Below are 13,214 nucleotides of genomic sequence, written 5' to 3' on the forward strand. Positions count from 1 at the left end.
CTGGGTTGCTGGAGAGCCGTTAGCCTCTCCAGCAACGCACGTGGTGTAACACCACAAGCCCAATACATAACAGTCTCCATTTTCAGTTTAGCAAGAATCCAAATTTTTAACTTGATATAAGAAATATTCAAGTTGTGATGATTTATTTATTTATTTATGATTCTGCTTTTCCAAGATTTGCAATTCATACAATCAATTAAGGATGTTTTTTCTGTTCCCTTTTTGCAAGAGGAGAACTCACAAAAAATCAACACGTAGGGAATTGCTTCATTTAATCTTTTTTTTTTTGCTTTGTTTTACTGTCATTGCTTCTCAAATACGACTGAAAAAGAGGTTTATTTTGTTAAGTAAAATTCAATTTTTCTTCCCCTAGTAAATGGAATTAATTACTTAATTGAGAGGTTGCTAAGTATTCAATCTTTTTCCCTAGGCTCTGCATTCAGGTTATTGTTTTCTGTTTCTTGTATTGACAAAACTGCATTGTAACATGACGTTGAGGTAAATTTAAGAAACAAGTCCTGTTGTGACCTAGGTGAAGACAAGCTATGGCTAAATTCAAACAACAATCTAAGATAAAATTAGGGGTGCTTGGTGGTTTCTGAGCTTGGTTGTTTTCTTTCTTTACCTAGAGCCCTGGCGACACAGTGGTTAGAATGCAGTATTGCAAGCTAATTCTGCCGACTGCCAGAACTTTAGCAGTTTCACTGGCTCAAGGCTGACTCAGCCTTCCATCCTTCCGAGGTTGGTAAAATGAGGACCCAGATTGTTGGGGGCAATGTGCTGACTCTGTAAACGACTTAGAGACAACTCTAAAGCACTGTGAAGTGGTATATACTGTAAGTCTAAGTGGTATTGCTAGTCTTGTAGACTAGGTTAAAGTAGTGGGGTTTGTGCTCTATTGGTATCCTGGTGGCTTGCCCTGTCAGTGTTGCTAGGAGTGGTCTTGGAGGTTCTTTGGCTGGGCCATTTACTGTTAGCTTATTTGGCAATTCCTTGATTGGGGTATTGTTTACCTTGATTGTTAGTCTGATGTTGATATTAATCTATGCTCATCAGGTAGTTGATTGCTGGTGAAGAGATGTTTTGATCTTTTTGTTCCCTTTCTGGCTTGTTGATTGTCTCTTTTGCACAGTATGTAGATGTTGTTTATCTGTATGTATCTATTGGTGGCCAATTTGTCATCATTTGTCTAGTGTTTTTGGATTTGGCTTGGTCTAGGATGTTCCACAGTTTCCCAGCTGAAACCATGGTCAAATCTGTCTATATGTTGTGAAATTAAAGTTTTAAGTTACCACAATATATGAGTCTAGTCTCTTCGTCTATCTAGGCTTTAGATGAACAATTTGTTGCCCTCAACCTAATTTAAAAATCATTATGTAAGAGGACTTCAGGTCTCTTGTAAGTTCTATCTCTAAGCTATTAAAGAGGAAAAAGAACGAGAATGAAGAAATGGGAAATGTCTGGAAGGTAACTTGTGTGCCCATTCATTGCTTGTTTTAACCCTATCACCATCAGCCCTCCAACAGATGATCCACAAGAGAGTGTGGCATTCATACAAAAAGTTGTCTGTTGCAATTGAGTCCAAACTTTTCAAGACTGGCTGACAATTGTTCTCTCCAACAATTGGAGAGAACCCAACAATTACTTGTTGTCAGATCTAACTTTTAAACAGAAGATGATAGAGATTGAACTGAGGAATTTCTAAATGCAAACATGCTTTTCTCAGGACCAGCCCTTTTTTTAAGGGAAGTGAGATAGCTACCTTAGGTGGTGAATATTGGGAGAAGCAGGGACCAGAAATGAGGGGCTAGAGGACCAATCTATACATTGTCTTTGATGTTGTCCTTGGGTGGAATGAAAGATACAGCCCCATTGCCAATACTGAAGTACAGGACCCCTCAACTTACGACTGTTACCACTGACCTACCTGGCAGATACTTACAACCCAGATTCAAAATTCTGGTGATTTTTCCCCTCCCCCGCCTCCTCTCCCCACAGACCTCACTTTGAGCATTTAGGCAATGGCTACATTTAGGGCATTTACTTCCAGTTTTTGGCAAAGCTAGCCCACAGCAAATCATATGTTTGCTTAACAACCATGGCAAAAAAGTGTCTTAAAATTGGGTCAGTCACATGACTGGCCAACATAATGACTGTCATGAATTACAACTGTGATGGGAAGGCTCCATTACAGTCATAACTTTCTTCACTTCAAATAACAAAATACCTTACGCCACTCCTGACTTTCCCAGCTGCTCTCCTTTCATTTATTTAAAATAGAAATTTGCAATCCTTTTAGATATTTCCCTTACATTTCCTCTTCATGTTCTCCCCACAGGGTCTTCATCACAGTAGCCAGGATCCTTCTGTGTCCTCCAGTTATCCAAGCTTTGAAATGGGAGACCTGCGGAGGTGCCTGGACAGCGGGGAATATGGAGCTCTGAAAGATTGTTATCTGTATGAAAGCAATTTTTTACAGGTGAAGCAGAATGGGAAAGAAATTAGAAAAATATCCCCTGGTATGTGTTATGTATGGGGTGTGAGCAGCAGCTCTGCAGGTACCACCAGGTGGTGCTGTGCTGTGGCCGGATTGGCTGAAGGGTTTTCGGCGGGAGATACAGACGGATGGATTGGCCAGAGTGTCACCTGGCTAGGTATATAAGGGGTCCAGGTAACCCTCTTTGTTCAGTATTCATATCAAAATATGAATACAAAAGTTAAAAGAAGTTAAAAAGAATTAAATAGTTATGCCCAATCTAATACAATAATTAAAACTGTTAAAACTAGATCCAACCCCAAACCCATCAGACCAGGCCAGATTGTTCAAATAGATAAGTTTTTAAATCGCGCTGGAAGGAGCGAAGGTCGGGGGCCATCCGGAGCAACAGGCAAGCGGTTCCATAGGTTCCATAGGTCTGGCGCGCCCACAGAGAACGCCCTCCCCCTGGGGGCCACCAATCGACATTCTCTGATCGGAGGCACCCTGAGGATGCCCACTCTGTGGGAGCGCACTGGACGGAGGGAGGTTGATGCCGGCAGCAGGTGCTGCCGTAGGTAATCCGGACCCATGCCATGTAGGGCTTTATAGGTCATTACCAGCACCTTGAATCTCACCCGGAGGGCAACTGGCAGCCAATGCAGCTCGCGGAGCAGAGGTGTAACATGGGAGTATCGGGAGACCCCCAGCACAACTCGCGCGGCTGCATTCTGCACCAGTTGAAGCCTCCGAGTGGTCCTCAAGGGCAGCCCCATGTAGAGAGCGTTGCAGTAATCCAAACGAGAGGTCAAGAGCGCATGAGTGACTGTACGCAAGGCATCCCGGTCTAGATAGGGCTGCAACTGGCGCACCAGGCGAACCTGGGCAAAGGCCCCCCTAGTCACAGCTCCTATATGATCTTCTATGGAGAGCTGTGAATCTAGAATGCCTAAGAGGTCTGAGATGTCTTGGAGATTCCAGTTTGTCCAGTGGATCCAGAGGCCGCGCGAGTCAACAACTGATTTCATTGCGGACGTGCAACAAGCCGCTCGTCTTTGCAAGTTTCCTGACTTAGAGGACCGCCTGCGAGATCGTATCACCTTCGGGCTGAGCGACAAGCGGCTGTGGCAGAAGCTGCTCATGAAGCCGAAAATGAGCATGCAAGAGGTCTTGGACGAGGTCCAAGCATATGAGGTGGCCAGCGGCGATGGTCAAACAACCCACCAACCCAGTAGCAGCTCCGGGGGATCAGTGCACCAGGTGAGCGCTGAGTACAGCGGAACGGACGACAACGATGTGGCAGAGATCAATGCGGTAGACCGGAGGTCGGTGCAATAACAACCAACGTGACCACGGGTAGACCAGAGGGCAAAGTGGAGACTGATGGTGTCACAGAGAACTGCTGGTGGGGCCAGTACTGATGCTATTCCAGGAGCCGGAGCGACCAGTACCAAGTCTGCTGGCTGTGGGGGGAACCATGCAAGAGTGACCTGCAGATTTCGCTCGGCTAAGTGCTGAATCTGCTTAAAACAGGCCACATCGCTGTGGTCTGCCGGAGCCGTCAGAGGAACGAGGACGCGTCGTCAAAAGGTACTGGGACACTCCAAAACACGACCTCCAATGCCATAGTGAACCTTAAGGCCATTTCCCATTTGGGGGTCCATCGGTTACTCACCCCCAAAATTATGCTAGAAGTCCACTTGCAGGGCATATCCTGTAAGATGGAGCTAGACTCCGGAGCCGCTGTCTCGATAATTTCTGAGGAGACTTTTAAACAAGTGTGCGGCTGGAGCAACCGGTGGGCTACTTTAAGACCGACTAAACTAAAACTAACTGACTTCCAGGATGCTCCCGTAAAAATCAAGGGGGAGGCCACACTGTTGGTGCGGTTCAGAGGGTTCCATGGGAACTTGGATGTGTTGGTAGTTGATGGCTGCAGGACTAGCCTAGTGGGGCTGGACTGGTTTGGGCTGCTGGGCATAGGCATCTCAGGGATCCATAGGGTCCAGGCCGCGAGCCTCGAATCCATCTGCTAAGCGTTTGCAGACATATTCGAGGACAAGCTAGGCACATACACTGGGTCACCCATCAAGTTAAAGTTAAACCCCAATGTTATGCCCATTAGAATCAAACCCCGAAGGGTTCCTTTTGCCCTTAAAAGTAAAATAGAGAGGGAGTTGGACAGGCTAGTGGACCAGGGGGTGTTAGAACCCATGGAAGGGGGTGAATGGGAGACCCCTATAGTTACCACTAAAAGCTAACGAGGAGGTGGGGATCTGCACTGACTACAAATGTACTGTGAACCGGGCCCTCAATTCGCATGCTTACCCGGCCCCGACGGTCAGCCACATCCTCACCTCTCTTCAGGGTGGCGCCATTTTTGCAAAGCTAGATTTGGCACAAGCGTATCAGCAGCTCCTGGTTGCCCTGGAGACTGCTGACACGCAAACCATACTAACGCACAGAGGAGCTTTCAGAGTTAACCGTTTGCAGTTCGGTATCTCTTCAGCACCAGGGATCTTTCAAGAAGTGATGGAGAAAACACTGAAGGGCATTCCAGGAGTATGCCCTTACTTTGATGATGTCCTCATCACTGGAAGCTCTGAGGAGGTATTAGCTGAAAGACTGCAGGCTGTTTTAAACAATTTCGCTCTGCAGGGCTCAAACCTAAGAAAGACAAGTGCAGCATAGGGGTAACATCTACTGGTTTTACGTAAGGCTCTGTGCAGGGAAAGCTTTAGAGCGAATTAGGAAAAGTGAAAAAGTGAATTAGGAAAATAGGGAACGGTTGCTGGAATTGGGTGTGTGTAGCTTAACGAAGAGAAGGGTGAGGGGTGACATGATAGCAGTGTTCCAATATCTCAGGGGCTGCCACAAAGCAGAGGGAGCCAAGCTATTCTCCAAAGCACCTGAAAGGAAGACAAGAAGCAACGGATGGAAACTAGTCAAGGAGAGAAGCAACCTAGAACTAAGGAGAAACTTCCTGACAGTTAGAACAATTAACCAGTGGAACAATCTGCCTCCAGAAGTGGTGAATGCTCCAACACTGGAAGTTTTTAAGAAGAGACTGGACAGCCATTTGTCTGAAATGGTATAAGGTTTCCTGCCTTAGCAGGGGGTTGGACTAGATGACCTCCAAGGTACCCTCCAACTACTACTACTACTACTACTACTACTAATTATTATTATTATTATTATTATTATTATTATTATTATTATTATTATTATAGTTTAATCCACTTGCACTGTTTTATGTTTACATGTTTGATGACAAACAGCCTTATGTTTATAAGTGACAGTTTTCCTAGTAAGCACCTGCATGTCATAAGCATTTGAATTAAAATTACCATATTAAAATCAAATCTGATGTTTTTTAATTTTTATTTGGTGTGCGTTGGAAGAGGGGTAGTCTTATATGGCGAGTATAGCCCAAACCCTATAATTTAACAGGAAATGTAGGGGGTCGTCTTATATGCCCAGTCGTCTTATACGCAGGAAAATATGGTAACTATTATTTTCCTTTCTATACTGTCCGCAAACTTCTTTGAGAAACTTAAGAATGGAATGAATAAATAAATAATTTCCACCCAGTCAACCTAGCCCCCTAGCAGGCTTGTATTAGCTGAGGCATAAGATTTTGAAACTCCACCAAAAAGCAGCAAGTTCTAACTCCTTCAGTCAGACAAGGTTCCATGAAAAAATCAATTTGTTAGGCTTATATTGCCATATATAATGCTAAAACTGTGTTCTTGACTGGTAAGATGTATCTAATTTGCTTGGTGGAGGAGCGTTATTATATTTGCTCAACATAATTAGTAGCCTGTGCTACTTTTGAAAAGGCACTCCCTGTAAAAAAAATCAGTGGAATGGTGCTTTTCTTTTTTCATTTTTTTAAAAAAGTATGGCCACCTCATTTAGTTGTTCTGCTTTATGTATGTAAATGTCTGCCATTCTACTACTTATTTATGTCCTGCTTTATTTATAACCTGCTTTTATTATTTTTATAAATAACTTGAGGTAGCAAACATACCTACTGTGTCTTGTTCCTCCTATTTTTCCCACAACAACAACCCTGTGAGGTGGCTTGGGCTGAGACGGTGACTGGCTGAAGTCACCTACCCAGCTTTCTTGCCTAAGGTAAGACTAGAACTCAGGAACTCTGGTTTCAAAACCAGCACATTAACCTTATGCTCCCAGTTGTTCATTCTGTCCGGTTGCATTTAATAGTTAGAAGTCTTGTCAGAGATTCCTAATCTAATTTTTCCTGGAGATATCTGAACTTGATTCTAACACATCTGGGGGAAAACATGTTAGAGCAGAGCTCCCCAACCTTTGGGGCACCAGGGACTGGTTCCGTGGGGAGAGATTTTTCTGTGGATCGGAGGGTGCATGGTTTTGTGTGCTGCCTGGATCTCGTGGATAGAGCTTTGCTTGTTTGTGCGGACTGTTTGTTGGCATGCCGCGGCCTGGTACCTGTCCATGGACCAGGGGTTGGGGACCCCTGTGTTAGAGAAAGTTATCTTTTCTTACCCACCTAGATAAAAGATAGGAATCCTTACACCCAGTTTCTACTGACTAATCTTTTTTTGAATTAAAGAAGCAAATCAAATGCCCTAAGTCAAACTGGAATCTGATATAGCATATAGAATTATATTTAATAAGCAAAGCCAATTTTTGTATGCCATTAATATGTTTCCAGGAATCAAATGTACTTGAGATATCTAAGGGGGAAAATCAATAAAGCGTAAGAATAAAGTCATTTTAACATGTTATACTTCAATTATGTCCCAAGCTTTATTTAGAAATTTGATTTTACTGAAATACATGTGAACAGCTCAGTTAGTGACTATAATGGGCAATGCAGTTCAACGGAGCTGCAGGACACCAGGTTGCAGGAGGTTTCACTGTAGGAAATTCAGCATTAGTCTACATTATTTCCTGCTGTCCCTAAAATGTCTCTCCTCTGTGCGATGAGAATTGTGATTTTTCTCCTAAGTCAGCCTTATATAACCTGATCTGCTCCAGGCAGTCTTTGAACTTTAATCAACATAAGACAGTTATGAAGGGAGTTTTGGCATATATCTGTCTTCTCTTCATCCTTCTATTTCTTTGAATATTTGGAATGGATTTTTCCCCTGACAGAATTTATATCAGGAATCTCAAATCTGAATCATTACAACGGACTGTTCTTTAGCCCAAGGCTCGTAGCTCTGAAGCGCTATTGTATTTTGAGTCTCTAGTAAGATTGGGGGAAAAATCACATCATTAAATATAAATTTATTAAATAAAAAAAACTATACTTCAAAAAGAGATACAGTACGTTTGCCTTATTTTACCTTTATCACTTATTTGTCAGCATTTTTCATTAACTAGCACACCAGTGTTTGTTTTGGTGATGGTTGTTCAATAATGGCTTAAAACCTTTATGTTAATTATCTATAACTTAGTAGAATTTATCACCTCAGAAGAGACAAGTATGCCTGAACATTATTTTTATTCTGCAAAGATTGTAGAATACAGTGAGATTGTCATCCCTTTCATCAAATGGGATGGAAGGAGTAACTTAGGTACCAGGAAGGGAAAAGACTGAGACTCTTCCATCTGAGGGCAGCTCCTGGGTGATCAGCAAGGAGAGCTTTGAGGTGAATGCAGCACTTTTTTTTTTTTTTTGCCTCAGACCCTGATAGCAGAGTGGCGGCAATGGCCTTACGAAGAGTGCAGCCTTATTCTGTCACAGAAATACATATCCTTCTCAACTAAGTTTCCAAGGCATCCCCACCACTATGTTATCCTGTCTCTGTTTTCCTTTCCTGAAGTGCCCCATCTAATGACTGCTGCAGACTCAAATAGATCCTTAGAGAAACACTGGCCTTTCCTTCACTTTATTGGCTGGGGTAGGCACAGGCTACCAGCATGGAGTTTAAAGACAATGGCCAGTAAGCAAGTAGGGATCCCTGTAACCATCCTACCACAATTCATTGCCACCAGTGACAAGCTGACAAGCCTCGGCCTGAGCCATAACAGGACTAGAAATGCAGTTATCTCTCAGCTGGGTGCAAAGCCAAGTCATGTTTTCTTCTTAAGCAGGAAGAATCTATAGCACCTGGCAAAGAACATCTGCTGCCTTAATATTCTCTCCTGCTATACACATCAATATGGTGTGATGGACAGCTGCACTTAGACTGTAGGAGATACATTGGAGATTCCTAGTCTACATCAGAAATTCTGAAACTATAAGAAGTATACAGAAACTGAGAAGAAGCCAATTTGTTCTATTGGTTAAATGTGGGATCAGGGTGTCCAGGGAGTTTATTGAATGACTTGAGGCCAAGTATTTTCCATGTTACAGAGTTGTATAGATATAGTCCTTTCTACAGCATCTAAGAAGGTCTCCTCGCAAAAAGGTTGGATATTAGTGTAACTAATTGATGTACTTAGCCTAATCAGAATGCTAAACCTGATCCAAAGCAAAATCAGACAAAATATACCAGTTCAAGCAAACTTTGCTGACTAAACAAGCATATCCTTTGCATTGGATAGACAAAGCTGCCACTGATTTTTAGAACCAAAATGATCTTTCTGCATCGCTCACCAATTTACAAGTGGTCGGTGAAGAAAAATTTCTGAGAATTTCTATTCAATAAAGACATTGAGCCAAGCTTGATTTCAGCTGAATTCATGGATAATCTTGACAACAATATATAATACAATGGTTGCCATTGCCTTAGATGACCGTGTCATAAATCCTCAGGAGATGAATTGAGTTCATTCCTAAAATTACCATTGCCTGATTTCATTGCTTGAGCTTCAGCCCTCCAGATATTGCTCATTTATAACTTGAAACATCTGTACTCAGTGTAACCAATGAAAAGGAACACTGAGAATTATAGTTCTGCAATATCTGGAAGAGCACAATATCTCTATCCCTGACTTAATCTTTATTTCTTAAAAACTTGGCAAATTTCCAGTGACTTGGATAAAGAGATACCCTTTTTCTAATTCTGTCTTGTTTTGTATAGATTCCTGGCCTGTTGTTAATTGAGTTTATCGTTTATTAATGTATGTATCCCAGTTGGGTTTGTACAGAGCCATAGACTAGTTATCAATCTTTTGACTGTCTGTTTTAGTTTAATAGTTATGTGAAAACCATTTCAAAGCTTTCTCTTGTAATAGTCAGCGTAAAAATGCAATGAAAAAATAAAATAAATCTTTCCCTTCCAGGTTACCAAGTCAGGAGATATTGCCGGCAGAGTCACCGTGGGCATCGCTGCCAGCCGCCCATACCTAAAGATGCCTGATCTTATGCTGCTGGCACGACCAGTTCCCTGCATAACAGAATGGTGTGAATGTCATTGCCCTGAACCACTGCCTTTCCCGTATGAGGAACTGCAGCTGTTTGCGTGAGTGCCTTTCACCACACCACCATCTTACAGGGATGTACTCCCAATGCTTTGTCTCTGGTTCATCTCGAAAAATGCATCTATATGCTAAATTTTAGTGTGATAGAAGGGGGAAAATTATTAAATGTATGGAGAGCCCTTATATTACCTCACTTTAGTTATTAAATAATAGTTACATTAAATTACGTTTTGCCTTGGTCATCCTCCACTTCCTCTGCTATCTCTACACGCCATTTTGGAGATCAGCCCTGAGCACATCACTCAGAGGCTGAATAGAAACTTAAGTCCAGAAAAATCTGTGTGCCTCTGGTTTTAAGCAGGAGTGTTGGGGAGGGGGATGATTCAAATAGTGCAAGATGGCAGCTTTGATTGGGCTGTTGAGGTCAGCATCTTGATTTTTTTGACTTTCCCATGGACGGCTCTGACTTTTAAGTCCCAAAAGTGCTTTTTCAAGAGGCAGTTGGACTTTCTTATTTTCTTTGAGGATGTTTCGCTTCTCATCCAAGAAGCTTCTTCAGCTGTGACCATGGTAGGGAATGGAAGGATTTATAAATCCAGTCAGAGCTGAAGAAGCTTCTTGGATGAGAAGAGAAATGTCATCAAAGAAAAACAAAGTCCAGTTGCCTCTTGAAAAATCACCTTTGGGACAACCATGACTTGGATGACTGAGAATCTCCATAGACACTCTGGCTTTAAGGTTCTCTCTCTAGTTTCTTCCTATCCATATATATCTTCCCTCTCCTCCTTCCCCAGGCTTCTGCCCTTGAAGTTCGTCCGTCTCTATATCCATGATGAGTCACGGTACCAGCTCAAAGTCCATCTGGCCAATGGCCGCACCTTTTATCTGCAACTTCTAACACACCCCCTCAAGCAGGATACGGTCTTTGAACACTGGATATGGCTGCTATACCACTTGCGCTTTTACCGCAGTGATGCTCCCCTTACTTATGAAAAGGAGAATGCACTACATCACCACAGAAATATCTTTATTAGGTGAGCTTCCGCTCCTTTGTCCAGTCCCCGCCCCACTATAGGATCCCGGTTCCTCCAGTTGCCCGGGTCTCCATGAAGGGGCCTGATTCTTGGGATTCGATAGGGATTCAGACACTGATGCTCAGAACTGGAGAAACAGTGAAAGCTGTATTGGAAAAGTAATGGGCGCCCAAGGCCTGCTGGGAAAGGCAGTTGTTGAAGCAGGTTCTGAAACTAGTAGGCAATTGAGTTATGCTAGAAAGATGCTAAGAACATTTGGGGTCATTTTGATATTGCAGATGACTGGGTTTTGGGGGTCAGCTTCCTCTGTGCCTTTGCCTATCTGTCCTTATCTGTTTCTCTTTTGTTGCAGGAACAGGAGAAATGTCTCCGGATGAAGGAGATGACGTTCAGGGGAACCAACGATCTCTCTCTCTCTCTCTCTCTCTCTCTCTCTCTCTCTCTCTCTCTCTCTCTCTCTCTCTCTCTCTCTCTCTCTCTCTCTCTCTCTCTCTCTCTCTCTCTCTCTCACACACACACACACACACACACACATTAATACAAAGTAAGGTTCTTCCAGCGCAAGCTCACCACTGTTGCATACCGTCCTCCCCATCAATAAATGAGTGAACAAAACTGCTTTCTACATAGTGGATAATTGTAAGACATCTGCTCAGACCAGCCATCCTCTTAACATCTCTTCCTCCACTGTCTTCCACTCCACATTAGATGTTGCTGATCTTTCCAATAGGGAGAGGAATCCAGATTAGTCAATCAAGTTTACTTTATTGACACACGAACTGACTGAACAAACAGCCAGATTAGGAAAAGATTAGCTGGATTGTTGTGATTGTGCTCCAGATGTGGTATTTGTGGCTTCTGTAATAGGGTTGGTGGTAAAAAGAAGAGAGAATGTTCTTGATGCACTTCTGCCCAGCCTCTGCACAAAGTAGGAGAGGATCCTGGAGCAAAAATGAGGTGACTACATGCTGAGGAAAAAGCAGAGCAAGAATCACTTGTTTGTGGAAATTGGGAGTAAGTAGATAAACAGATCATTTGGCTCAGTCATGACTTCCCTCTCAAGGCCCTTTTCCATGCTCCCTGTTCAGTCTTTACAGTCTTTCAGGGCTACCAAATAATTCAGGTACGATAGAGTTCTTTTGCAGGAACCCAACCTGAGATCTACAGAATCATCTCGAATCACCAAACTTTGTGCTACAATAACAGTAATGGATACAGGCTTTACAGTATTTCATCTCAAAAATGGTTGGACGATACAGAAGATGCTATAAACTTGAGGGTGGAGAATGGACGGACGTAAAAGACTCATCCAGATTCTTTTACAGGTCTTAAGCCAGTTTTTAGGATTTATATAGCACCCCTGAGTAAGACAGGTTGAATTTGCCCAAGTTCAGGGTGTAAAACCTATGTAAGCACCACCCTTTTTAAAAAGATGTAGTCCTAATCATCAGGTTATTTTCTAACACACCCAAGTCACTGCTTGGGGAGGGGTTGGCCTAGATGACCTACAAGGTCCCTTCCAACTCTGTTATTCTAATTCTTTCTGGAGTAATTCACAAATGCATTGTTGTCCTCTAGATCCCAATCATTGACTTATTCCCTCTTCATATATATTGGAAAATATATACATGTTACTCACCATTTGCCTGAACTGACAATTGTGTCAACAAGATTACTGGGGTGCTGTTGGGGGAGAAGGAGGGAATAAAAAGGAAACACAAAAATGAATGAGCTTTGTAGCTTTGTGTTAGTTTCATGAAAAGATGAGCAAAGCTTCTTTCCTTTTTTAAGTCATTTGAGCAACAAATTCCACATCCTGAGTTGGGGCTTGAGGACTTTCCCTGTCTCTGCTGCTGGTTGTGTACCATCTCCCATTGACTGCATGATGTTAAGTACAATTTAAACCTGATAAGTTGCAAGTGCCTAGAATCTCGTGTTCCTCCTTATTCTTCAAAAGTAGTCTGCCTCAAATTTAACTTGGCTCATGAGTGACAGAAGAACATGTCCATAGAATCACAGTTAGAAAACCCCAATAAGAGTATCAAATTTAGCCTTTCAGAAATGTAAATTAAAGCATCTCAGACTAATAACTATTTATATTCCACTTGAACTCAGCTAGTCAAAAGGGAATAGTTCTCTAAGTGATCAGTTTCAGCATCCAACTGTCCCCCTCTTTGGAAGCTTTTCTATCATTCAGTCAAGTATCTGCCTTGTGATAATTTAAATCTCTGTAGTTTTCTTGCCAATAATATAGAAGTAGTTTGCTAGTGAGAACTTCTGGATTTTCTTTCAACTTTATAAGACAGTCTATTGTTCTGAAAGGTCAACCATAGAAGTATTATGGA

At 42.5% G+C, this 13,214-nt stretch overlaps 2 protein-coding genes across 3 annotated transcripts in view; one reads left to right on the forward strand and one right to left on the reverse strand.

Moving 5' to 3' along the window:
- Positions 1–2,395: 2,395 nt before the first annotated feature.
- Positions 2,396–11,246, forward strand: GARIN5A (golgi associated RAB2 interactor 5A; the record flags this gene model as incomplete). The annotated part of the gene is made up of 4 exons (XM_083378961.1): positions 2,396–2,479; positions 9,698–9,876; positions 10,630–10,869; positions 11,222–11,246. 4 exons carry the CDS (start codon positions 2,396–2,398, stop codon positions 11,244–11,246), a joined length of 528 nt encoding a protein of 175 aa, XP_083235087.1.
- A 383-nt stretch (positions 11,247–11,629) lies between these two features.
- The window catches only part of MYBPC2 (myosin binding protein C2), a 71,665-nt gene continuing 70,080 nt past the window's right edge, over positions 11,630–13,214 (reverse strand). For both annotated transcript variants that reach the window (XM_083378173.1, XM_083378174.1), the window contains exons 29-30: positions 12,509–12,552; positions 11,630–11,837 (exon numbers count right to left, since the gene is read on the reverse strand). In XM_083378173.1, coding sequence (XP_083234299.1) covers positions 12,542–12,552 — 11 coding nt within the window. In that variant the 3' untranslated portion in view covers positions 11,630–11,837; positions 12,509–12,541. The remainder of the gene's footprint in view (positions 11,838–12,508; positions 12,553–13,214) is intronic.

The sequence above is a fragment of the Vipera ursinii genome (genome assembly GCF_947247035.1).
Source record: "Vipera ursinii genome assembly, chromosome: Z".
Lineage (NCBI taxonomy): Eukaryota > Metazoa > Chordata > Lepidosauria > Squamata > Viperidae > Vipera > Vipera ursinii.